Here is a 26,307-nt window from a genome sequence, read left to right on the forward strand (position 1 = left end):
TTCTCCAGTACTTATTCTGTTAATGTTCATTTCCTCACTAGGTTACCATCTTTTTTATTTATAATTTAGAGTACCCAATTCTTTTTTTTTCCAATTAAGGGGCAGTTTAGCGTGGCCAATCCACCTAACCTGCACATCTTTGGACTGTGCAGGTGAGACCCACGCAAACACTGGGAAAATGTGCAAACTCCTCACAGGCAGGTCCTCAGCGGCATGAGGCAGAAGTGCAAACCACTGTGCCACCATGTCGCCCCTGACTAGGTTACTATCTATTTCTTGTATGAAACTTGTGACTGTCTTAATAATCTTTATTGTCACAAGTAGGCTTACATTGCAATGAAGTTATTGTGAAAAGCCCCTAGTCTCCACATTCCGGCGCCTGTTCGGGTACACAGAGGGAGAATTTAGAACGCCCAAATTACCAAACAGCACGTCTTTGGGGACTAGTGGGAGGAAACCGGAGCACCCGGAGGGAACCCACGCAGAACCCATGGGGAGAACGTGCAGACTTCGCACAGACAGTGATCCAGCCAGGAATCTAACCTGGGATCCACTAACCACTGCGCTACCGTGCTGCCATGTTTGTCTTCACAGTAGCATGTCCCACTCTTATTATATATACCTATTAAATCTCTTGCAGTCTATTTTTATATTTCCGGCCAGTATACTATTCTATTTATTTTCCTTTTTAGCAATATTTTTGTCCCCTAAAACATTCCCAATCCTCAGATCTGCTGTTGTAGTTTGCAATGATGTGGAGATGCCGGCGTTGGACTGGGGTGGGCACAGCAAGAAGTTTTACAACACCAGGTTAAAGTCCAACAGGTTTATTTGGAATCGCGAGCTTTCGGACTGTAGCACCTTCATCAGCTGAGCTACACTCCGAAAGCAAGAGATTCCAAATAAACATGTTGGGCTTTTACCTGCTGTTGTAACATTTATTGTCTTTTGCAATGTTGTAAGCCTGTTATTTTAATGTAATATCCTTAACTTCCTGAGCGATCCACAGCTGGGTCAGTCTTGCTGCTTTTTGTTTTTCAGTGGAATGTATTTTCGTTGATCATTTTGAGTTGTTTATTCAAATGCTTCCCGCTGTTTGTTTATCTCCATACCTATTAGACTACCTCCCCAATTAACCGTAACCACTGCTCCTCCCATACCCTGTAACTTGCTTTGTTTAAGTTTAAGATTCTTGCTTCTGATTGGAGTATGTCACTTAGAATTACATTTACAATTTACCCTGCTTCACTATACGATACTAGATCCAAGATGGCATTATCACTGGTTGGTTCCACAACATATTGCTACAGGAAACTGAGACAAAAATATTTTCTAAATTCTCTTCGGATTCGATCCTGCCAATTTGATTGTTGCAGTCTACAGGAAAATCAAACCCCCCCCCCCCCCCCCCAACAATTATTACATTTCTGCTGTTCTAAGTTCTAATAATTTCTTTAATGCTCTGCCTAAGGGTATAACTACCATTAGGGGGGGCCTTTAGACTACTCTCATCAGTGTTTTGTAACTCCTGCTATTCCTAATTTTCACCCATATTGATTCCTACTTTACTAATGTTCTTCTGTCATTTGTTCCAAGTCCACATTTTCAAGATAACTGAAAACATAGATACATAAAGATAGGAGGAAACCTTTTGGCCCTTCTAGCCTGCTCTGCCAATCACCACTATCATGGCTGATCATCCAACTCAATAGCCTAATCCTGCTTTCTCCCCATAGCCTTTGATCCTATTATCCCCAAGTGCTATATCTAGCCACAATACGTTTGGATGAATCCTGAAACACTGCTCTCGCATATAACGTAGAAAAATAAATAGCTACAATAAGAGTGCAGTGGGGCATGAACTTTTCATTACTTGAGCTTCTGCTATACCCAAAATATTCCATAATTGTATAATGGATTGGGGGTGAGTACAGTTATTTGTGGTGATGGATTTAGAAAGTGAAGAGGGAAAGTGAACTCTGCTGATCAAATCATTTTTCATAGAGATGCTGTGGAGGTCTGAAAGTGTCATCACCCTTTTGTTTGCCCTTTTTTCACTGCTCTCCCAAAAGAGGAAATTTTGTTATTTGATCTGCAACTTGTCAGCATTTGGAAGTGTGTGCAGATTTCAGTATTTGTTTTGTTTAGTGCATGTGCTTTAAAAAAATCTATATACAGGGCATGGGCGTTGCCGGCCCCTCCTTAGTTGTCCCTGAGAAGGTGGTGGTGAGCTGTCTTCTCAAGTCCGCAAGGTGTGGGTACACCCACCGTGTTGTATGTGTGTGTATGTGGGTGGGTCCGTGTGGTGTCTACCATTAGTGTATCGCCATGCTTGTCACACCATGCTCCAGTATGCCTCTATTTTTATCCTTTTTACAATTATTGTGATGCATTTTGAAGCAGGCAGCAAATTCTGAATAATGATCAAGTGGGAAATAATAAAATAGTGTTTGAGAAGAATGGCCCCTGCACATTGAAACACACCCAGTACTCTGGTAACAGCTGCTATTGCGGGATCACAAAATGATGCTCCTGAACGTACAACTTCCCCTTTTGCATCAATTGATATACTGGTTTTAAGAACATAAGGAGAAGGAACAAGAATAGTCCCTTAAATCTGCTCTGCCATTTGATACAATCGTGGCTGATTCTACTTCACTTCCACTTTCTCGTACACTTCCCATATTTCTTGATTCACGGAGAGATTTAAAATCTATCTATCCCGACCTTGAATAATAGCAATGGTGGAGCATGCAATGCCCTCTGGAGTTCCAAAGATTCAGAACCTTCTGACTGTCAGACGATTAAAAGTGTATTAATTTGTTCAATTCTTTTTCTTTTAGCTCTTTGCGTCTGCTACTTTTGAAGTGATTGAGGAGAGCCAGGTAGGACAACTTTCTTTGCTAAAAGCAAAACAAAATGGTATGAAAACATTAGTAGCAGATCTATACTTAAAATGTGCATCTATTGGGGTTGCAGGCTCCAAGAACTAGAGCAGTGAAGAATGTTCGCAGGCATGCTTGTTCATCCATTCTCAAGATGTGCAGAGATCACCCGGAACTGATCATGGTAAGTGCCAAAAGGCCATCTTATTCCCAAGAGGTTGAATTTACTATTTCTTTGGTGATATTGTAAAAATATGATGTTCCGAAGCCAACACAAAACCAACATTATAAATAATGTCAATGTTATGTGGCAAGAGCAGTCCAAGTTTTTTCTTTTGCTTAAGTATTTTTATTAAAGTTTTTTCATTTTGCAAAATACAAGCAAATCCATTCCCCATCCCGACCCACTGACTGTGTGACAGGTTCCTAACGATAGAATACAAAGGTTGCCACCTCCAGTAGGCCTGGACACAGCCAACTCCACCCCACACACTGCACCAAATAAACTAGGCTCAGTGAAGCTTGTTCAAATAGGTCCAGCAAACCGGAGCCCCTCCCCCCACCCTACTCCCATTGACAAGCTGAACAGCCCCCCTCCCCCCCGACAACCATAGCCCCCTTAATCTCAAACATACAACAGATACAAACTGCAACACACCTCAAACAAACGGCCCTCATTCAAGTCCCAATTTAATCCATTCAATCAAGTCCAAGTGCATGGCCTTGACAAAGCCTCTGCCTCCTCTTGACGTATTGAAAAAAATCCTTCGACCAAAAAGTGTCTCTGCCTCGCCGGGTACACCATTCCATTCCAAACCAGACTCCACTCCTGAATAGCGCTGACTTTGCCTTATTAAAAACCGCACGCTGCTTCACCAACTCGACTCCGACATCTTGGTGTATCTTGATGATGCTTCCTTCCCACCTTGAGTCCCTGGCAAACATCTGAGAAAATACTCAGTCGGCTTCGGGCCCTCCACCCCCTCCGGCTAATGCACGATTCTGAGGTTCTTTCTCCTCGACCTGTTCTCCAAGTCATCCACCTCTGCCCTCAGGGTCTTGTTCCTCTTCCCCCACAAGCAAAATCTCAGCATTCAATGAGGTGATTTGACCCCCCCATGCTGCGCCAAGGCTGCCTCCACACCAATCATGTTTCCATGTTCCTTCACTGCCTCCGAAGTTTTTTCCAGCTTCTCCCAGATCAGGCCAAGTGCTCCCTCAATTCACCTTTTAAGGGTTTCCATCATCACCCTGCCCTGCTCCTCAAAATACTTTGCAAACTGTTTTTCCAACTCCTGCGCCATTACCTCGGTCAGCGTTTCCACTGTGGTATGAACAATCACACCCAAGGCCGGGTCCGCCGCCTTCCCTCCTGCTGAGCTTTATAGCCTTTCTGGCTTTGTTGAAGGATTACTCTTTGTAATCTTCTTACCACCAACCTTCTTAGATCTCACATTTCCGGCAACAAATTCCTTGTTGCATATAATAAGCCGGTTTTGGTAACCAAATGTCCTGGGAACCAGGTTTACAAAGTCCAAAAAACACAAGATCATGGCGGGAGTAACCTTCTGTGCGACCTTCCCTTGCCAGTCTCCACTGGAAGTCCGAGTCCAGTCCAACTTGACCAGACTAAACCACTTAGTACTTTGGAAGCAGGTGTTTTATTGGTCAGTTTATTTTCTCTTTCCTGTCTTCCCTCTTCTCCAAACAGTGTTGTCTCTTTGCTGGGGTAAACATCATGGTTTGGGACTTCCTCTAATACCACCTCCCACTTTGCCACTTTTATGAATCTAGACCTGCAATGTTGACAGGCTATTTTGTCTTTTTATTGATTTAAATACTTTTTCAGATATGCTAGATTGCTTCCTTAGTTTCTGTCAAGGTTCCATCAGAATGGAAAATAGCTAATGTGACTCATTTATTCAAGAAAGGAGGAAACTAAGACCAGTTAACTTAACACCAGTCATAGGGAAATGCTAGAATTGTCAGGTGGCGTATAATGTGGGAAAATGAGAGCCTATCCACTTTGTCAGGAAGAATAGAAAAATAGCACACTATCTCAATGGAGAGGTATTGCAAAACACTGAAGTATGGGCGATCTGAGTGGCCTGGTACCTGAATTACAAAAGGTTAGTTTACAGGTACAGCAAGTGATCAGGGAGACAAATGGAATTAGGTCATTTATTGTAAGGGGAATGGAATATAAAAGTAGGGATGTTTTGCGACAGTAGTAAAGGGCATTAGTGAGACTACACCTGGAGGTCTGTGGACGGTTTTGCTTTCTTTATTTAAGAAAGGGCAACTGCATTCGAAGCAGTTCAGAGAAGGTTCATTTGACTGATTTGTGTGGTGGGGTTTATCTTATGAGGAAAAGTTGGACAGTATGGATCTGTATACATTGAAGTTTAGAGGAATGAGAGGTGATCTTGTTGAAACATGAATGGAGCTGAGGCGACATGACAGAATGGATGCTGCAAAAGATGTTTCCCATGGTGGAAAATGCCCAAACTAGGATAAACATTCAAAAAATAAGGGGCGGGATTCTACATTAGCCAACGCTGAAATTGGGGCATGCGACCGGACGGAGAATAGCTTCCCTGCCAAAATCGTGGCAGGCGCCAGTTTGACACCAGCTCGCGATGCTCTGTCACCTCGAATGGCGTCAATGCGTTGGACGCCGCGTGGACTTTAAACAACGTTTGCATATCTTTAGTGGGCCCACCTGCGATTCTCCGCCTCTGATGGGCCGTGTTCCCGACGGCGCGGTCCACGTGTGCTCTCAAAAATCGTGAATCTGACCTGGTGGCTGCTGAGAGAGAGAATGTACGGACAGTATCCAACGCTGCCATGCTTCGCTGTCAATCATGCCGCTGGCCGGGGGGGGGAATAGTGGAGGGTGGCCAGGAGGTGAGCTGTGGGGTTGGGGTGGATGGTTATGCAAAACCATTACTCCAGCCAGCAAGGCAGCCATGCAGCTGCGCATCCCGCTGACTAAACCTGGTGCCCTGGGCCGTTTAGGTGACCCACCGGTGCCCTCTGGCCCCAGCCGACCCATCAGCTGTATGGGTGGTCCAGCACAACCTGTACCATCTTTTTGGCTTCAATTAGTGTGTGTGTTTATGTTTATGCACGGCTGCAGCTTTTAAGCTCTGCCAATACCGCACCATTTTTTGTGGAAACTGATGGTGTTCCATGCGGCACCGTTGCTAACCCCTCACCGGTAGCGGAATTGGTGCAGGTGCAGCACTGATTTTCTTGCTGTAAGTCCATGGATTCTCCATTGATGTCAACACTTGGTCGCAGAAAAGGAAAATCCAGCCCCAGGGGTCTCCCATTTAAGAGGATTCTGAGGATTGAGCCTGTGGAACTCTGGTAGAGGCAGGTTTACTAATATTTTTAAGGTGGAGATACAGTTTTGGCAATCAGAGTACAGGGGCTAGGCGGGATAACGGTATTGAGGCCACAATCTGATCGGTTAAATGGCCTACTCCTCTCCTCCTAATTGGTACACTGTTTTCAAACTTTTGCCCAAATGGAGAAAAATATTTTTGAATTGGGTTGGAGGGGCAGCACGGTGGCACAGTGGTTAGCACTGCTGCATCACAGCACCAGGGACCCTGGTTCAATTCGGCCTTGGGTGACTGTGTGGAGTTTGCACTTTCTCCCGCCTCTGCGTGGGTTTCCTCTGGGTCCTCTAGTTTCTTCAACAGTCCAAACATGTGCAGGTTAGGTGGGTTGGCCATGTTAAATTGCGCCTTAGTGTCCCAAGGTTAGGTGGTGTTACGGGATAGCGTGGGGGAAGGGCCTAGGTAGGACGCTCTTTCAAAGAGTTGGTGCAGACCTGATGGGCTGAATGGCTTCCTGCACTGTAGAGATTCTAGGAAATTTGCTAATCTAATCTGGAATGGTATTTCATGTCTCCAGTTTTCCTATGTACTTTTGTTTTAAATTACTTTATCAGTGTTACAAAGCCAGAGCTCAGAGTGTGGACAGGGGCAAACCCTAATCCAGCTCCTTGCCTGCTCCAAAAACCAGTTCAAATTAGATCCAATTCATGGTTTCCACAAGAGAGACATACCAGATCCAGGCATTAGACCTGACCTCACACTCATCTTAGCCAAAAGGCCGAAGTATGGAGCACAAATCAGCTAGGATTCTGTCTTTTTGTGGCTGCCCTGTGGTCTGCTGAAAGGAATATTTGTGGGCACCTGACAATGACTGCAACTTCGTTGACAAATAATTTGTAACAGTAGGTTTTGAAAATGATTTTACTGGATTTCGGAGTTGCTAGCTAGGTTGGCATTTATTGGCCTTCCCCCACTCTCCCTTCAAAAGGTGGTGGTGAGCTGCTGCCTTGAACCGCTGCAGTCCCTGAGGTGTAGTTACGCCCACAATGCTGTGAGGGAGAGAATTCCAGGATCTGATCCAGTGAAAATATACTTCCAAGTCAGGATGATGAGTGCCTTGGAGGGGAACCTCCAAGCCAGGTGTTCCCAGCTACCTGCAGCTTTTGTCGTTTTAGATGATAGTGGTCGTGGGTTTGAAAGATGTTGCCTAAGGAATTTTTGTGAGTTCCTGCACTGCATCTTGTAGACAGTACACATGGCTGCCACTGATCGTCGGTGGTGGAGGGAGTGAATGTTTGTGGAAGGGGTAGCAATCAAGCAGGCTACTTTGTTCTGGATGGTGTCGAGCTTGTTGAGTGTTGGAGCTGCACTCACCCAGCCAAGTAGAGAGTATTCCATTATACTCCTGATTTGTGCCTCGTAGATGGTGGATAGGCTTTGGGAAATCAGCAGGTGAGCTACTTGTCACAGGATTCCTAGTCTTTGACCTGCACTTGCTGCCACATTATTTATATGGCTGGTCCAGTTCAGTTTCTGATCAATGGTAACCCTCCAAGATATTGACAGTGGGGGGACTCAGCTATGGTAATGCCATTGAATGTCATGGGGCGATGGAATAGATCCTCTCTTATTGGCGATGGTCATTGCCTGGCACTTGTGTGTGACATGAATGCTACTTGCCTCTTGCCGACCTAAGCCTGGATATTGTCCAGGTTTTGCTGCATTTGGACATGGACTGCTTCATTATCTGAGGAGTCATGAATGGTGCTGAACTTTGTGCAGACATCCGCAAACATCCCCACTTCTGACCTTATTATGGAATGGAGGTCATTGATGAAGCAGCTGAAGATGGGACTAGGACACCACTCTGAGGAACTCCTGGGGCAGTGACGTCCTTGGGCTGAGATGATTGACCTCCAACCACAACAACAATCTTCCTTTTTGCTGGGAGGGTTTCCCCCTGATTCCCATTGACTCCAATTTTGCTGGGGCTCCTTGACGTTGAGGGCAGTCACTCTCACCTCATCTCTGGTGCCAGCTCTTTTGTCCGTGTTTGAACCAAGGCTGTAAGTAGGTCAGGAGCTGAATGAACCTTCTGGATTCCATGAGCATTTGTGAACAAGTTACTTCACTGATGATTGAGGGTAGACTGATGGGACTGAAAATCAATAGATAATGACAATTTGGGCTGCCCATGGACTATACTCGAGCAAATGCTAGCACCTCCAGGAAAGCAAATAATGGGGCAGGTAAGAGGGCTTCTGATCGTTGACTTTTAAAATTGATTTTAACAGTTGATATGCAGATCAGTGTGTCCATTAATTTGTACTAGTAATATCTGAAAAGCCAATGTGATTCAATGAATGCATAGAGTTGGTTCTGATTTGTGCTGTCCTTAACTTTTCCAGTAGAATTAATCACTTATGCAGGCATTATAATATTGCGTGGGTAGGAAGGGGGAGTTAGCAGAGTGTTCTGATTTTCAAGCATTATTTTTGCTAATCCAGGTTTTTGACTTAAGTAAATATGATTACATTGGCAAATTTGGCCTGGCATTTAGCAGCAAAGGTAGGTGGTTGCTTCGTTGAAGTACCATTCTTATTCTTTGCAGTAGATTTATCCTTTTATCCAAGATTGTGCAAAAGTTTTTATCAAAATGGTTCTTCTATTTTTAGCCGGTGTTTGAAATGTTCTACGCGCACGTCAAGCGCCTGCAACAGGACGAAAGGCAGCTTACACAGTTGGAGAAGTGTGCCTTAATGGAATCTCTTGTTCTCCTGAGCAATCAGTTCAAGGCTTATGAACGACAAAAAGCCTTCCTGGGGGAACTCATGGCCCCTGTTACTAACCTTTGGTTGTCTGAGGAGATGCAAAGGTATATTTTTGAAGAGCTTTGTGTAGTTGTTGTCCACCACACATGTTTATACGCACTGCATATTGAATTGGTGTTGAAATTAATATGCCATTTTGTGACTTAATACAAATGTTATGCCTTTTCTGAATTTGAGATATCAATGTTGCTGAGTTGACTTTAAAAGCCAGCAAGTAGTATAATTTGTTTTAACTAAGTTTTCGTTTCAAAAATTGAGACCTTGTTGAAGGAAGTATGCAAGAAGGTAACATACAATGGGCAGTACGGTGGAACAGTGGTTAGCACTGCTACCTCACAGCTCCAGGGACCCAGGTTCAATCACGGCTTTGGGTGTCTGTCTATGTGGAGTTCACTTTTTCGCGGTGTCTGCATGGGTTTCCTCCAGGTGCTCCGGATTCCTCCCACAGTCTTAAAACACCAGGTTAAAGTCCCAACAGGTTTATTTGGAATCATGACCTTTGGAGCGTTGCTCCTTCATTAGGCTTCTTGAGTGAAATGACACCCCCCCCCCCCCCCCCCCCAACCCCGATCACCATCTTTTAACACCTCCCACAACGTAGAGTGTGAGACATTCCATGCCAAAGCGCCCCCTTTGGCCCAAGAAAACTTTTTTTAAAACGCATTTTATTCAAACTTGTATCAAAGTAGGTTACAGCAAATAAACACCCCGGGAAACATTCTTCCCAACAATCAACTATGCAGTTTGTACATGTTTTTCTCCTTTTTCACCCCAAGGTGTATCCCGGCAATCCAGGGAACCCCTTCCAGACCTTTCGTGCAAAGTCCCTAACCTGTAGATACCTGAACTCACTACCTCTCGGCAGCTCTACCCTCTCCTTTAGCTCCTCCAGACTGGCGAACCCTTCCTCCAAATACAAATCCCTCACCTTCACCAGCCCCACTTCCCTCCCCTCCTGTATACACTATCCACCCTCCCCGGCTCAAACCCATGATTCTCACACAGCAGCGTTAGCACCGACATCCCTTCCACCCTAAAATGCCTCCTCAGCTAATTCCATATCTTCACCGTGGACTGCACCACTGGGCTCCCTGAATACCTACTCTGAGCTATTGGCAATGCTGCTGTCACCATAGCCCGCAAACTAGACCCCTTACAAGATTCCTCCTTCCTAACCCACTCTACCCCTTTTCCTCTCCTTCCCACCACTGCCGCACCTTGTCCACATTCGCCGCCCAATAATAATGAAGCAAGTTTGGCAATGCCAACCCCCCTTGCTGCCTGTGCCTCTGTAGCAGGGTCCTCCCCACCCTCGGCACCTTCCCCACCCATACAAAATCGGAGATGATTGTGTCCACTTTGCAAAAAAAAGGCCTTTGGTATAAAGATTGGGAGAGCCTGAAAGATAAACGAGAACCTCAGCAGAATATTCATTTTCACCACTTGGACCCTCCCTGCCAACGTTAAATGCAGTGTATCCCACCTCTTAAGATCCTCCCTGGCCTCCTCCACCAGCTTCTTCAAGTTTGACTTATGGAGCCCAGTCCATTCCCTCGCTACCTGAATCCCCAAGTACCTAAACCTATCCCTCACTACCGTAAATGGCATCCCCCCCTAAATTAGCCCGCTGTGCCACCTCATTCACCGGGAATACCTCGCTTTTCCCTACTTTCAGCTTGTATCCGGGGAACCCTCCGAACGTCCCCAACAGACTCATAGTCCTTCCCATACTCTCCAATGGATCCGAAACATACAGCAAGAGGTCATCGGCATAGAGCGACACCCAATGCTCCCTCTGTACCCTCATTATCATCTGCCACCCTGCCGACCCCCTGAGAGCTATCGGCAATGGCTCTATGGCCAGCGCAAACAGCAGCGACGGCAGTGGGCACCCCTGCCTCGTACACCTGTGTAAGTCAAAGCTTTGTGAGCTCATTTCATTCGTACTCACCCTTGCTCTTGGCGCCACATACAGCAACCGCACCCATGCCACAAATCTCGGCCATACCCAAAACTTCGAACAAGTACCGCCACTCCACCCAATCAAATGCTTTCTCCGCGTACATGGACACCACCACCTCCGGTACCAGAGCTCTCGACGGATTCATCACCACATTCAACAGCTGTCTTATATTACTCGCGAGCTGCCTGCCCTTCACGAAGCCTGTTTGATCTTCTGCAACCACCCCCGGGACACAATCCTCCATCCTCCCCACCAACAACTTAGCCAATACTTTCACATCTGTGTTCAATAGTGATATGGGTCTATATCCGGATCCTTCCCTTTTTTTGGCATTAGTGTGATGACTGTCTGCTTCATTGTCTCCGGCAACTCCCCCTTCTCCAGTGCTTCATTAAACGCCCCCAACAGATGTGGTGCAAGGTCCGCCGCAAATTCCTTCTAAAATTCAGCCGGGTACCCATCCGGCCCAGGGGCCTTCCCCGACTTCATATCACTGATACTATCCAGCACCTCCCTCAGCCTCAGGGGCTCCTCCAATGCCTGCCTCTTTGTTTCCTCCGCCTGGGGAAATTCCAGCTCGTCCAGAAACCACCCCATGCCCACCCACCCCTCTCCTTCTTCCTCCTGGGTCTGCCTCATAAAGTCCCTGGTAATGCTCTCTAAATGCTTCATTTATCTTCCCAGGCTCTGACACCACATTCCCAGCCCCAGTCTGGATCTTCAGTATTTCCGTTGACGCAGCCTGCCTCCGCAGCTGGTGTGCCAGCATGCCGCTCGCCTTCTCCCCATACTTGTATTGCAGCCCTCTTGCCCTATGCAGTTGCCCTACCATCCTCCCCATTGTCAGCCTGTCAAATTTTTCCTCCTCGCCAATCCCTCCACAGGGGCACCCTCGAATATTCCCTGTCCACCTGCACTATCTCGCTCACTATGTCCCGCCCTCCTTTCCTTATTCGCACGAACGGTAAATCAGTTAATTTCTCCCTGGACCACTGCCTTCAGTGTTTCCCAAAAAATGCCCGCCGACACCTCCCCATTCTGATTGAACTCCACATGATCCCTAATTGGCAACCGCACCTTATCACAAAAACCTCCAACTGCCAACAACCCCGAGTAAAACCTCCACCCCGGCCTCTGCTCCCGTCCCCTGCTCCCGTCCCGTACTGAACCAAATATCCAGCCAATGGGGTGCATGATCCGAGATAACTATCCCCGCATACTCTGCCCCCTCCACCCCAACCAAAATCTCCCGACCCACTACAAAGTAATCATTCCTCGAATACACCTTATGGACATGTGAAAAGAAGGAATACTCCCTTTCCCCTGGGTTCTGAAAGCGCCATGGATCCACCATACCCATCCTCGCCATAACCCCCCCCCTCCCCCAGCTCCCTTGCCTTTCGTACCCTACCCATTGACCTGGGGCTCGATCTATCCACCCTCAGCTCCAGGACACAGTTAAAATTTCCTCCCATGATCAACTTGTATGTGGCCAAATCCAGGATTCTTGCCAGCAACCCCCTCATAAAACCCACATCATCCCAATTTGGGGCATACACATTTACCAACACTACCGGTGCCCCTTCCATTACCCCACTCACATTCACGTATCTCCCACCTGGATCCCTCACCTCCTTCGCACTCTCAAATCCCATTTTATTGCTCATTATAATCGCCACACCCCTCTATTTCAAATCAAACCTTGAGTGAAAAACCTGCCCGACCCACACCTTCCTTCACCGAACCTGGTCCTTCACACGGAGGTGTGTTTAGCCAATACTTTCCCATTCGTCTCTCGTGCTGGCCTTACCCACCCCCACCCAAACAAGGACTTCTCCTGAACTCCAGGTAGCCTTCAGCAAAAGCAAACAAACCGATGTTAAACGCAAACAGTCCCATAAAATAGGAGGGGGGAATGGGAACATCCATCGCCACATAAACGTTTCACCCCTACAACTCCTTACAATCTCAGCATTGAACAGAAAGCCCCCCCCCACAAAAAAGGGGCAAATCCCCCAATCCCTCCACCCACTTCATACATGCTCCCGCCCATTACATAGTGCCAGCACCCCGGTTCCCAAGCATTGTCCAGTCAGTTCTCCCCCAGTTTATGCTCCTTAATGAAGTCTTCGGCCACTTCTGGTGTCTCGAAATAATACTCCCGGCCTCCGAACATCACCCATAATTTTGCAGGGTAGTGTACCCCAAACCTGATCTGCCGCCGGTACAGCACTGCCTTGGCCTTGTTGAAACCTGCCTGCCGTTTTGCCAACTCCGATATCCTGATAAATCCAGACATTATTTCCCTCCCAGTCTCAGCTGCGCTTCTCCCTGGCCCACCTTAGAATTTTCTCTTTCTCCACAAATTTATGGAGTCTCACGATCACCGCCCGCGGCGGCTCCCCAGCTCTAGGCCTCTGCCTCAGGGACCTATGCGCTCGGTACACTTCAGGTGCCTTATCTCGCACCCCTTCTGCCACCAGTCTTGCCAGCATCCTCGAGATGTACCTTGTGGCACTCACACCTTCCACTCCTTCAGGCAGGCCCACTATTCACAGATTCTGTCTTCTCAAGGTATTCTTCTGCTCCTCAACTTTTGCCCTCCGCATTTTACAAAGGTCTCCTGGGAGCCCCACCTCCGCCTCCAGAGCCACCACACGATCGCTGTGGTCCAAGGTCGCTCCTTCAGTCTCTCGAATCTGTGACCCCTGCAGCTCCAAACACCTCCATCCACTCCAAGTACTCATGCATTTCTTTCCTCTGTTTATGGAATTCCTCCTTGATAAAAGTAATCAGTTCCTGTATCTGGGGCCTTACAGCTTGCCCCTCCCCTGCCTGCATGCTGGAAGAGACTGGCTGTGAAGCACAAGACTGTTTCAACTTTCCAGCCAAACCTCTCATTGTTTTCTGCCGGTGATCAGAAGACAAACCATTCCAGGGGTAAACTACTCCTCTAGCATTTACCTACGCCTTTTCATCAAAATTCCACCCGGATCTGGGTAAAAAGAGCCCTTTTCTGTGACTTTGAACAGGAACAGCCCTTTATGTGACCAATCACTCCATGGTCACAAGCAGAAGTCTTGGCCCAAGAAATCTTAACACCGAACCGAGGTCAGCTACCAAACCCACATCCAACCGCCACCCCGTACGGGCGACGAAAGAGAAAATGCTAGAAAATCTCAGTAGGTCTGGCAGCATCTGTAGGGAGAGAAAAGAGCTAACGTTTCGAGTCCAATGACTCTGTCAAAGCTAACAGACCGAGAAAGTGGGAAATATTTATACTGTGGAGTGAGAATGAAAGATGAGTCATAGCCACAGAAACCCAGGGAAACGAGGTGCTGATGGCCACAGAAACCAAGGGGAAAGAGTGTTAATGGCAGTCCACAGAGAGAACAAAGGATATGAAAGGCCAAACAGCAGAGAAACTAACATCAGAGGCTAAACTGTGACAGATGTAGATGTGGGGGGTGGGAAGGGGGAAGCAAAGAGGAGAAAGGGTAAGGAAAGGTGGATAAGATGGGGGGGATGGCTTAAATATATATTAAGAAAGAAAGAAATGGTAAAAGACAAATGAAATGGGATGAAAACAAATGTGTCGGGGTAGGGTAGAGCTGATCATCTGATGTTGTTGAATTCGATGTTCAGGCCGGAAGGCTGTAGCGTGCCTAACCGGAAGATGAGATTTGTTCCTCCAGTTTGTGTTGAGCTTCACTGGAACATTGCAGCAGGCCAAAGACAGACATGTGGGCATTGGAGCAGGGTCTTTTGTTAAAATGGCAAGCAACGGGAAGGTCCGGGTCCTGAATGCGCACAGACCGAAGATGCTCAGCAAAGCGATCACCCAGTCTGCGTTTGGTGTCTCCGATATAGAGGAGACCACATTGGGAGCAGCAAATGCAAGAGACCAAATTGGAAGAGATGCAAGTGAAACGCTGCTTAACCTGGAATTAGTGTTTTGAGCCTAGGATGTTAAGCATGAAAGAGGTAAAGGAGCAGGTGTTACACCATCTGCGATTGCATGGAAAGGTGCCATGGGTGATGGGAGAGGTATTGGGTATGGTGGAGGAGTGGACTAGATTGTCTCCTGAGGGAACGGTCTCTGCGGAATGCTGCCAGAGGGAGTGAAGGGAAGATATGTTTGGTGGTGACATCATGCTGGAGTTGGTGAAAATGACAGAGGATTATGCTTTGGGTGAAAATGGTTTCTGTATCCTCGCCCTCTTTACCGGCCATCCCAGGCCTGCACGTTCCAGATGACCAACCTTGTCTCTCTCTCTTGTGCTCTCCCTCTCCTTCTCTCCTCCCGCGCTCCCTCTCTCACGCTCCCTCTCTCTCACTCTCGCACGGTCTCTCTCTCTCTCGTGCTCCCTCTCTCTCTCTCTCTCTCTCTCTCTCTCTCTCTCTCTCTCTCGTGCTCCCTCTCTCTCGTGCTCTCTCTCTCTCTCTCGTTCTCTCTCTCTCGTGCTCCCTCTCTCTCTCTCGTGCTCCCTCTCTCTCGTGCTCTCTCTCTCGTTCTCTCTCTCTCGTGCTCCCTCCCCTCTCTCGTGCTCCCTCCCCCTCTCTCGTGCTCCCTCCCCCTCTCTCGTGCTCCCTCCCCCTCTCTCGTGTCCCTCCCCCTCTCTCGTGCTCCCTCCCCCTCTCTCGTGCTCCCTCCCCCTCTCTCGTGCTCCCTCCCCCTCTCTCGTGCTCCCTCCCCCTCTCTCGTGCTCCCTCCCCCTCTCTCGTGCTCCCTCCCCCTCTCTCGTGCTCCCTCCCCCTCTCTCGTGCTCCCTCCCCTCTCTCGTGCTCCCTCCCCCTCTCTCGTTCTCCCTCCCCCTCTCTCGTGCTCCCTCCCCCTCTCTCGTGCTCCCTCCCCCTCTCTCGTGCTCCCTCCCCCTCTCTCGTGCTCCCTCCCCCTCTCTCGTGCTCCTCCCCCTCTCTCGTGCTCCCTCCCCCTCTCTCGTGCTCCCTCCCCCTCTCATCGTGCTCCCTCCCCCTCTCTCAGTGCTCCCTCCCCCTCTCTCGTGCTCCCTCCCCCTCTCTCGTGCTCCCTCCCCCTCTCTCGTGCTCCCTCCCCCTCTCTCGTGCTCCCTCCCCCTCTCTCGTGCTCCCTCCCCTCTCTCGTGCTCCCTCCCCTCTCTCGTGCTCCTCCCTCCTCTCTCAGTGCTCCCTCCCCCTCTCTCGTGCTCCCTCCCCCTCTCTCGTGCTCCCTCCCCTCTCTCTTGCTCCCTCCCCCTCTCTCGTGCTCCCTCCCCCTCTCCTCGTGCTCCCTCCCCCTCTCTCGTGCTCCCTCCCCCTCTCTCGTGCTCCCTCCCCCTCTCTCGTGCTCCCTCCCCCTCTCTCGTGCTCCCTCCCCCTCTCTCCGTGCTCCCTCCCCCCTCGTGCTCCCTCCCCCTCTCTCTGGCTCCCTCCCCCTCTCTCGTGTTCCCTCCCCCTCTCTCGTGTTCCCTCCCCCTCTCTCGTGTTCCCTCCCCCCTCTCGTGTTCCCTCCCCCTCTCTCGTGTTCCCTCCCCCTCTCTCGTGCTCCCTCCCCCTCTCTCGTGCTCCCTCCCCCTCTCTCGTGCTCCCTCCCCCTCCTCGTGCTCCCTCCCCCTCTCTCGTGCTCCCTCCCCCTCTCTCGTGCTCCCTCCCCCTCTCTCGTGCTCCCTCCCCCTCTCTCGTGCTCCCTCCCCCTCTCTCGTGCTCCCTCCCCCTCTCTCGTGCTCCCTCCCCCTCTCTCGTGCTCCCTCCCCCTCTCTCGTGCTCCCTCCCCCCCTCTCTCCGTGCTCCCTCCCCCTCTCTCGTGCTCCCTCCCCCCTCTCTCGTGCTCCCTCCCCCTCTCTCGTGCTCCTCTCCCCTCTCTCTGCTCCCTCCCCCTCTCTCGTGCTCCCTCCCCCTCCTCGTGCTCCCTCCCCTCTCTCGTGCTCCCTCCCCCTCTCTCGTGCTCCCTCCCCCTCTCTCGTGCTCCCTCCCCCTCTCTCGTGCTCCCTCCCCCTCTCTCGTGCTCCCTCCCTCTCTCTCGTGCTCCCTCCCTCTCTCTCTTGCTCCCTCCCTCTCTCTCGTGCTCCCTCCCCTCTCTCGTGCTCCCTCCCCTCTCGTCTCGTGCTCCCATCCCTCCGATCTCCGTGCTCCCTCCCCCTCTCCTCTCGTGCTCCCTCCCTCTCTCTCGTGCTCCCTCCCTCTCGTGCTCCCTCCCTCCCTCTCGTGCCCCCTCCCTCTCTCTCGTGCTCCCTCCCTCTCTCGCGTGCTCCCTCCCTCTCTCTCTCTCTCTCTCTCGAGCGCTCCGTCCTTCTCTCTCTCTCTCTCGAGCGCTCCGTCCTTCTCCTCTTTCTCGAGCGCTCCCTCCTTCTCCCTCTCTCGAGCGCTCCCGTATCCTGCTCCGGTCTCTCGAGCGCTCGCCTCCTTCTTCTCCCTCCGCTCGAGCGCTCCACCATTCCTTCTCCCTCTCTCGAGCGCTCCCTCCTTCTCCCTCTCTCGAGCGCTCCCTCCTTCTCCCTCTCTCGAGCGCTCCCTCCTTCTCCCTCTCTCGAGCGCTCCCTCCTTCTCCCTCTCTCGAGCGCTCCCTCCTTCTCCCTCTCTCGAGCGCTCCCTCCTTCTCCCTCTCTCGAGCGCTCCCTCCTTCTCCCTCTCTCGAGCGCTCCCTCCTTCTCCTCTCTCGAGCGCTCCCTCCTTCTCCCTCTCTCGAGCGCTCCCTCCTTCTCCCTCTCTCGAGCGCTCCCTCCTTCTCCCTCTCTCGAGCGCTCCCTCCTTCTCCCTCTCTCGAGCGCTCCCTCCTTCTCCCTCTCTCGAGCGCTCCCTCCTTCTCCCTCTCTCGAGCGCTCCCTCCTTCTCCCTCTCTCGAGCGCTCCCTCCTTCTCCCTCTCTCGAGCGCTCCCTCCTTCTCTCTCTCTCTCGAGCGCTCCCTCCTTCTCTCTCAGCCGGATTCTCTCTTTCCCACCACCCCCTCCCCCAATCCACCCAACAGGTCCAACCGATTGCCTCTTTCTCTCCCCCACTCGCATGTTTGCTACCCCCCTCTCCTCATTGCCATCTAAGTGACCCCAGCTTAGACCTTCTTCCAATAACCCATCAAAAACAACAACCACCCCATCCCTTCTGGCCCAAACTCCTGACCAACACTCCCAAACCCCACCATCATTAACACGAGGCAGTGGTCTGAAGTGTATTTATTTCAATGCCAGAAGTTTATCAGGTAAGGCAGACGAACCTAAAGCACTGTAACTATTGATCGAGTTTTTTTAGGAAGTGACAAAAGATGATTGATGAAGGGGTGGTGGTGGATGCTGTTTACGTGGACTTCAGTAAAGCCTTTGACAAGGTGCCTCATGCAGACTGGTACAAAAGGTGAAGTCGCATGGGATCAGACGTAAGGTGGCAAGATGGATACAGAACTGGCTCAGTCACCGAAGGCAAAGGGGAGCAGTAGAAGGGTGTTTTTCTGAATGGAAAATTGTGAATAGTCGTGTTCCACAGGGATGGGTGCTGGGTCCTTTGTTGTTTGTGGTATACATAAATGATTTGGAGGAAAATGTAGCTGATCTGATTCCGGATGACACCAAGGTTGGTGGAGTGGCATATGGTGTTGAGGATTGTCCGAGGATACAGCAGGACATAGATAGGTGGGAGACTTGGGCAGAGAAATGGCAAATGGAGTTTAATCCAGACAAGTGTGAGATAATGCATTTTGGCAGGTCTAACAGAAGAGGGGAAATGTTCAGTTAATGGCAAAACGCATCGTAATACAAAAAGTCGGAGAGATCTGAATGTACAGGTCCACCGATCTTTGAAAGTGGCAACACAGGTGAACAAGGTAGTCAAGAAAGAATATGGAATGTTTGCCTTCATTGGACGGGGCATCGAGTTTAAAAACTGGCAAGTCATGCTACAATTGTATAGAACCTTGATAAGACCGCACTTGGAATATTGTGCACAATTCTGGTCGCCGCAATACCATAAGGATGTGGAGGCTTTGAAGAGGGTGCAGAGAAGGTTTGCCAGGATATTGCCTGGTTTGGAGGGTGTTAGCTATGCGGAGAGGCTGAATAGACTGACTGTTTTCATTAGAACGATGGAGATTGAGAAGCGACCTGATAGAAGTCTACAGGACTATGAAGGACATGGATCGAGTGGATGGGCAGGCACTCTTTCCCAGGGTGGAGGGGTCAGTCGCTAGAGGGCATAGGTTTAAAGCCTGTGGGGCAAAGTTTAGTGGAGATGTGCGAGGCAGGTTTTTTACGCAGAGGGTGGTGAGTGCCTGGACTGCACTGCCAGGGGAGGTTTTGGAAGCAGATACATTAACGGCGATCAAAAGTCTTCTCGACAAATACATGGATAGGATGGATATAGAGGGATATGGCATTCGGAAGGACTGAGGGGTTTGGCCAAGGGGGGTATCATGACCGGTACGACCAGGAAAAGTTCTCAGAAAAGTACTGGGTCCGCTTTGAGCCTTCCAGTCCCTCCAGCAGCTCCACCAACCTGAGGTTGAACTGTCTTGACCTGTTCCCCAGACCCTCCACCTTCTACCTTAGGCCTTTGTTGCTATCCGCCACAGTCAGCAACTAAGCCTCCAATAAGGCAAGCCAATTCTTGTGCTTCACCAGGGCCTCCTCCACACCCTTCAAAGTCTCACCTTCCGCATTAACCAAATTCAAGGTGTTTAAGAACTGCTCCGGAATCAGGCCCGGAGCCTCCTTGACTGTGGCCATAAAGGATTCTTTTATCTCCTTGCACTGCTGCACAAACTGACGATCCAAGTATTTGCCAAATTTCTTCAGTTCCTGCGCTATCACTGCAGCTAACGTGTCTAATGTAGTGGGCGTGGTGGACATCTTCCCTCCTTCACCAACCTTTGGGCTACCCTCCTGAGCTTTCTTCAAGTTGGGCATCTTTGACTATGTTTTCGACATGACTCCATCGAGGAACAGTCCTCTAACCCCACAATGGGTGTGTGGTCATAAAAATCCCCTGAAAAGGTGGGCAAAAGGGATCAAAAACAAAGATTTAGCCGGGAGCCACTTTTCATGTGTCGTGCTCTTATATGACATTACCGGAAGTCATCCTCAATGTTGGAGGAGCCCAGCACATCTGTGCAAAAGACAAGATGGAAGCATTACCAACCATGTTCAGCTACTAATGAAATGAAAATCGCTTATTGTCACAAGTAGGCTTCAAATGAAGTTACTGTGAAAAGCCCCTAGTTGCCACATTCCGGCGCCTGTTTGGGGAGGCTGGTACAGGAATTGAACCGTGCTGCTGGCCAGCCTTGATCTGCTTTAAAAGCCAGCTCTTTAGCCCTGTGCTTAACCAGCCCCTGTATCCTGGCTGATCTCATTACAGCCTTGATTCAAGCATGGACAAAAGAGCTGAATGCCAGAGGTGTGGTGAGAATAACTGCCCTTGACATCAGGGCAGCGTTTGACCAAGTATGGTATCAAGGAATCCTAGCAAAACTTGAGTTGATGGGAATTGGGGAAAACTCCACTGGACTACTTGAGTGCCAAAGAGCATAAGCAGCAAATAATGGACAGAGCAGAACAATTCCAGAACTAACGGATCAGATCGAAGCTCTGCAGTCCAGCCATTAATGCCAGTGGATCTAGTCCAAAGGAAGATGGTGGTCAATCATTTCCGCTCCAGGAGTTCCTTAGGGTAGCGTCGTAGGCGCAACCATCTTCAGCTGCTTCATCAATGATCTGCCTTCCAGCGTAAGGTCCGAGGTGGGGATGTTCGCAGATAGCTTCTCCATGTTCAGCACCATTTGCAACTGCTCAGATACTGAAGCGGTTCATGTCCAAATGCAGCAAGACCTGGACAATATCCAGGCTTGGGCTGATAAGTGGCGAATAACATTCATGCCACACAAGTGCCAGGCAAAAACCACCTCCAACAAGAGAGAATCTGACCATCACCCTTGACATTCAATGGCATCACCACTGAATTCTCCATAGTCAATATCCTGGCGGTTACCATTGACCAGAAACTAAATTGGACTAGCCATCTAAATATCGTGGCCGCAAGAGCAGGTCAAATGTTCAGAATCCTGTGGCGAGTAACTCACCACCTGACCCCTCAAAGCCTGTCCACTATCTACAAGGCACAAGTCAGGAATGTAATGGAATACTCTCCACTTGCCTTGATGAGTGCAGCTCCAACAGCGCTCGAGATACTTGACACTATCCAGGATAAAGTTTGATTGCTATCCTTTTGTTACGGTCCTAGTTGATATTCTAACCGGATGGGAAGGTCCCAGAATTGAACCCTGGCTTGAAAGACCGTAACTTTTATATTTTTAATAAAGCATGCAGGAACAGAGTCAGAACAGACATTTAACAACAAGGAAAACACATTTTTTTAAACGTGAAAAGTTGGATTATTATGCAATGCTCCCTTCTCCTCTCTCTCATCCATTTCTCCCCCCCCCCCCCCCCCCCACTCCTCGGGCTTAACAAATACACAGCGATTTAAATATTACCATGGATTACAAAGTACACCAAGCTGCAATGGTGCCATTCACACAAGAAGTCCCTTTTAAATACAAGATGACTGTGGGCCACCACACACTCCCATGTTGAACCCCATGTGAATGTTTGCAGGTACATCCTCCGAATCCTCCCCAATGATTGTTACGTCAGTTTCCAAACTCCACCCCCAAAAACATACTTTAAAATATTCTCTTGGATGTATGCTTCCCATTGGCGATTTGCATTCAAATTACAGGCCAGATTTTCTAAATGACACTTTCAAACAAGCTTCCACTCCACTTTTACTAAAGTATCTAGTCCAGGATTTTGCACTAACTAGTTTTAAGATTTTGTCTTGACTGCTGTGCATGCTGCTCACAATTGCTTCAACTCAATTCCTAGACTGTATTAAAATGGTTTCAGACATTTGATTTACCTTTTGAAGATTGGACAGACAGTCCCACTTTAAATCTGGTTACTGCAATTGTCTCATTAACTCAGAGCACTTTGTTTACTCTTCCTTGAATTCTCCTGAACAATACCTTGATCTCTGTTCACTTCAGACGACTTGGACACTTCTCCATTTCTCTAGTTTCCTTAACTAGTTAGACTTGAGATTTCCAGCATTGGTTTCTGAACCATCACTCCACAGTATGGCCTTTCTGCTAGCAAAGAGGAGAGATGTTCCCCCTCTGGCCTTTAAACCAGTTGCTTCTCGTAGGGAATTCCTCCTGCTGCCGTGACGTCACGGCAACCTGGCAAACAGAACCAGTCGGGGGTGCACAGGTAAGTGCAGCCCCCGGCGGGTTGAAGTGGGTCATGCCCAGGCAGTACCCAGAATTCTTTTGGGGGGCTTGCTCTTGGGTGGGGGGTTGCTGTTGGTGGGTGTGGGGGGTGGGGGGGGGGGGGTGTTTGCAGCGTGCGGGTTTTCCTGGTTATTTCTGCCCACGGCAAGAATTTGGGGGTAGTGGGGGGAAATCATAATTCCACCCATAGATTTGTGGAGGACAACTTTTTGGTACTAAAGATTTAGAGCTTGCATATTTGAGATTCCATTAGAAGACAACTGCTTTGCAGCTTTGTAAGTTAGATGTCCTAAGAGCAAGGGGTAACTGATGACTAGTATAACTTTAGAAGCTGACCATTTCTTTTAGTCCATGTACTTAAAGATCATTTTGTGTTGCAGAGTGCTTTCAGATCCAGCGATGTTTCTTTCATACATTGGTGCAGATGTCACTCCAGATGATCCCATTAGAGAAGATCCAGCAGGCATCAATAGATCTCGGGTACGTACATGGTTGTGGCTAAACTATGCCCAAGGAACTGCACATCTACCTGTTTGTGGATTATTCCAAGAGGATGGCTAATTCAGTGCCATCAAACTGACGGTGTTTAAATTCAAAAGTACTGGAGAACTATTTTAGTTTTTGTGACTCAACTAACATCTGTCCTGCTACTATACTATGAATGTGCAGAAAATTTATCAAAGATGATTTTTTATTCAATCTTAAATTTAGAAACCGTGTAACGCAAGAATCCTCTTAAGGGATGGTCATGGAACATAACCAAGGCTTGCTGATCACTTATCTATGATGAAGACTTCTACCTGTAATTTGAACAAAATATTACAAAACAAATCAAGTACCGTGAAGTTTTTTTTAAAATGGGGAGGTGGGGTGGGGAAAGGTTAAAGAAGCTGCCTGAAATACTTTTTATAAAAAAAATAAATAAATGTAAGCAAGGTTGCAAAGTTATGTCAAACTGATCGCAGTATGGTGACTTTTGGAGAGAAAACTGGGTTTGTCCGATACTGTTGTATAATCTTGAGATGCTGGTGACAATGAACAACATAGTTTTGTAATTGGAAATAAGCTTCATTTGTCAGTAGCAGCGTTTCTTTATGGTGGACAGAGTCTGTTCTGTTGTGAAGTTGTGGAATAACTTGTATATTTTTTGGTATTACAGCAATGTGGACCTAGAAGTGTAGTTTATGATGTGTTGTTTACAGACTTTAATGGCAGGAGCTGCTACAAATGTGCCTTTTGGGAGGGGAGTGTTGAGAATAAAAAGTATCAAATAGGTCAAGTCTGATTTTTGTCCATTTGATCCGATATTGGCAGTTCCATATCTAGTCAAAGCAGTGGATTTGGACTGCATCTAGATTTAATAGTAGACTTGCTGTTTTGATTCAAAAACCAAAAGGTACTTATCTGTGTTTAGCATGGAGTACTGAAAACCTGCATAGCACCAGTGTGTAATACCACCTTCTGAAATTCTTAGCACTTTCATGCACATTGCCAGCCCTTTCCACCACGAAAAGATCCTAATCGAAGCCCGCTGTTCCTAACTGTTGCAGTCAGGAATTTGTTGCCACAGCTACCTGGAGATAATGATCCCCTGGTACTACTGGTAAAGGTCAATGAAATTTTGCGAGAGTTTTCATCTCTGCTTTTTACCTTATTTTAACAGATCAGCTTGTGTGTTTACACCATACTTGGAGTTGTGAAGCGGGCTCGCTGGCCTAATGACCTGGAGGAGGCAAAGGCCGGAGGGTTCGTGGTTGGATTCACACCCAGCGGGTCTCCGATCTACCGCAACGCCTGCACTGAGCATGTCATCAAACTTCTTGACAACCTGCTCGCCCTGATAAGGTGAATCAAGTTGGACAAGAGTAGCAGCACTTAAACCAAAGCCATTATACCAACACTGGATCTAGGCCAGGAAAACATGGTCTTGATCCAGTGAAAAATAAATGTCAAGACAAGTACACTATCAGCTAGTCTGCATAGTGCTCTTTTACAAAGTCTTTCATTTTGAGCTTGGATATTGTTGCTTTAAACCTTTGTACTGCATCACAGTTTAGGAAAATAAGGAATAATAATTTAGACGGTGTGATTTGTTTTGCATTGCCTAAATCACCATATAGCTTTAAACTTAGAACGTGTTCCTCTTCAAAATTAACTTGAATTTTTCTACAAAACCTAATTTTTTTTATCCATTTGAAGAAAATTCAGGTAGGTTGTCAGGTAAGTCAGTTCTAGTAATTGTGAGAATGGAGCTAGAGGTAATTGCTGGATTCCAGATTTTTGAGCATTCACCGCTCTGTGCATTTTTACTTAATTTTAAAAATTGACATTTTTTTGACCACAGAGCTTTCCCCTCTATTCCCAAAAGTGATCACAAAACAGAAGTCAAAGATTTACCACATTTAAGATCATTTTAAAATAATTCTCTGTTCATGCATTTTGCATGATGTGTTGTGCAATTTCACTTGCCTCACTAAATTTCCTCTTTGAGCAGATAATCTCAAATGCATTTTTAAGATTTCTATTGCTGAGTTTCAAAGGTGCTTTTTTCCAGCACACTTGGTATTCTAATGATGGTTTAACATGCTTGCATTTTAAGCCCAGAAAAATTGCTCCATTTTTAAATTTAAAGAAAGCAATTGCTGAATTTTTAATCAAATTAATAAGTTTAACGTTGCTCGCTAAATGCCTCTGAATTTCATCTTTTTCCACAGATGGCCAATTTAGTGTATTTACAAAATTACTGGAAATCCAAGACACGCCTAGCTTTTTGTTTAAAACTTGAAGAAAATACTTGTCAAATGAACAATCGCAGCTGAATTTTAATATTGCAGACTGCAGACACCAACTATTAATGTAATTCCAGGCTTCTAATAACATTTCATCCACAAACAGTGGGAGAGATGTGCAGCCTCCAACCAGTGAATATGGAACAATAGCAGCCCAAAAATGGTGAGGACTGACTTGGGCTCTGTTGTGGAAGTCTGCACCTTCAACAGGACGATTGGGTAGCTGGACAGTCTTCCTGGGTCAGGTGTTTAGCACTTTAATTATGAAGATTGAGGTTCTATAAATCACATAGATCCTGATAACCATTTTGACTGTCCAGAAAAAGATAAGTGCAGCTGGTAAATTTTCTATTTTTGTGAGGCCAAGGAGGAGCAGAAAAGTTTCTCCAGGCTCCAAAACATTGACCTTGGACTGTTGTTGCACCAAAGCCTAATCACAATCATGAACTGCACCTCTTGTCGAGGCTATCATGGTAGGAGTTTTGCCACCAGAAAGCAATCTGTGAATGTTTCTACTTTAATGAATCTGATTACTGTTTTGCAGAGAGTGGCGTCTTGCCACTGGATGCCACCAGCTAATGCCTACGATATACTGGAGATTATCAAGTTTTTTTTCTTGTGCGCACATGTGGTTGGAGATCTAATAGGTTTTTAAAAAAAAAATGACGGAACACTTTTTTTTTGTTTCCTGTGCATATAATTTGAAAGAGCTCTTCAATTAATCACACTTTTGCTGCATAGCCCGATGGGCCTCTCTCCTTTTTTTTCTAAAGTATAGATCCAGTTCCCTTTTGAAAGTTATTGAACTTGCTGCCAGCACCTTTTTTTAAAAAATGCATTCCAAATCACCGTAGCTCATCGCCTCCTTGTTCTTTTTGCCAATTATCTTAAATTTGTGTCCTTCAGTTAATGACTCTTCCACCAGTGTAACCATAACCTCCTTATTTTCTCTATAAAATCTCCTCAGTTTTCAACACCTACAGATGTTGCACAGTGGCGCGATGGTTAGCATTGCTGCCTCACGGCGCCGATCCCAGGTTCGATCCCGGCCCTGCGTTATTGTCTGTATGGAGTTTGCACATTCTCCATGCGTCTGTGTGGGTCTCGCCACCACAGCCCAAAGATGTGCAGGGTAGGTGGATTGGCCACGCTAAATTGCCCCTTAATTGAGGGAGAAAAATATTGGTACTCTAAATTTCTGAAAAAAAAGTTTTGAACACCAACATTAAATCTTTCATTAGCCTTATCTGCTCCAAACAATCTCC

At 47.7% G+C, this 26,307-nt stretch overlaps 1 protein-coding gene across 4 annotated transcripts in view; it reads left to right on the forward strand.

Moving 5' to 3' along the window:
* The window catches only part of LOC119974718 (exportin-5), a 154,899-nt gene that overhangs the window by 91,524 nt on the left and 37,068 nt on the right, over positions 1-26,307 (forward strand). For 2 of the 4 annotated variants that reach the window (XM_038813871.1, XM_038813892.1), the window contains exons 16-20: positions 2,844-2,885; positions 2,971-3,069; positions 8,908-9,107; positions 22,634-22,733; positions 23,917-24,098. In XM_038813871.1, the coding sequence (XP_038669799.1) occupies positions 2,844-2,885; positions 2,971-3,069; positions 8,908-9,107; positions 22,634-22,733; positions 23,917-24,098 (623 nt within the window). The remainder of the gene's footprint in view (positions 1-2,843; positions 2,886-2,970; positions 3,070-8,907; positions 9,108-22,633; positions 22,734-23,916; positions 24,099-26,307) is intronic. The other 2 variants (XM_038813881.1, XM_038813902.1) reach the window with 1 other exon arrangement.

This window comes from Scyliorhinus canicula, chromosome 1 (genome assembly GCF_902713615.1).
Source record: "Scyliorhinus canicula chromosome 1, sScyCan1.1, whole genome shotgun sequence".
Taxonomy (NCBI): domain Eukaryota; kingdom Metazoa; phylum Chordata; class Chondrichthyes; order Carcharhiniformes; family Scyliorhinidae; genus Scyliorhinus; species Scyliorhinus canicula.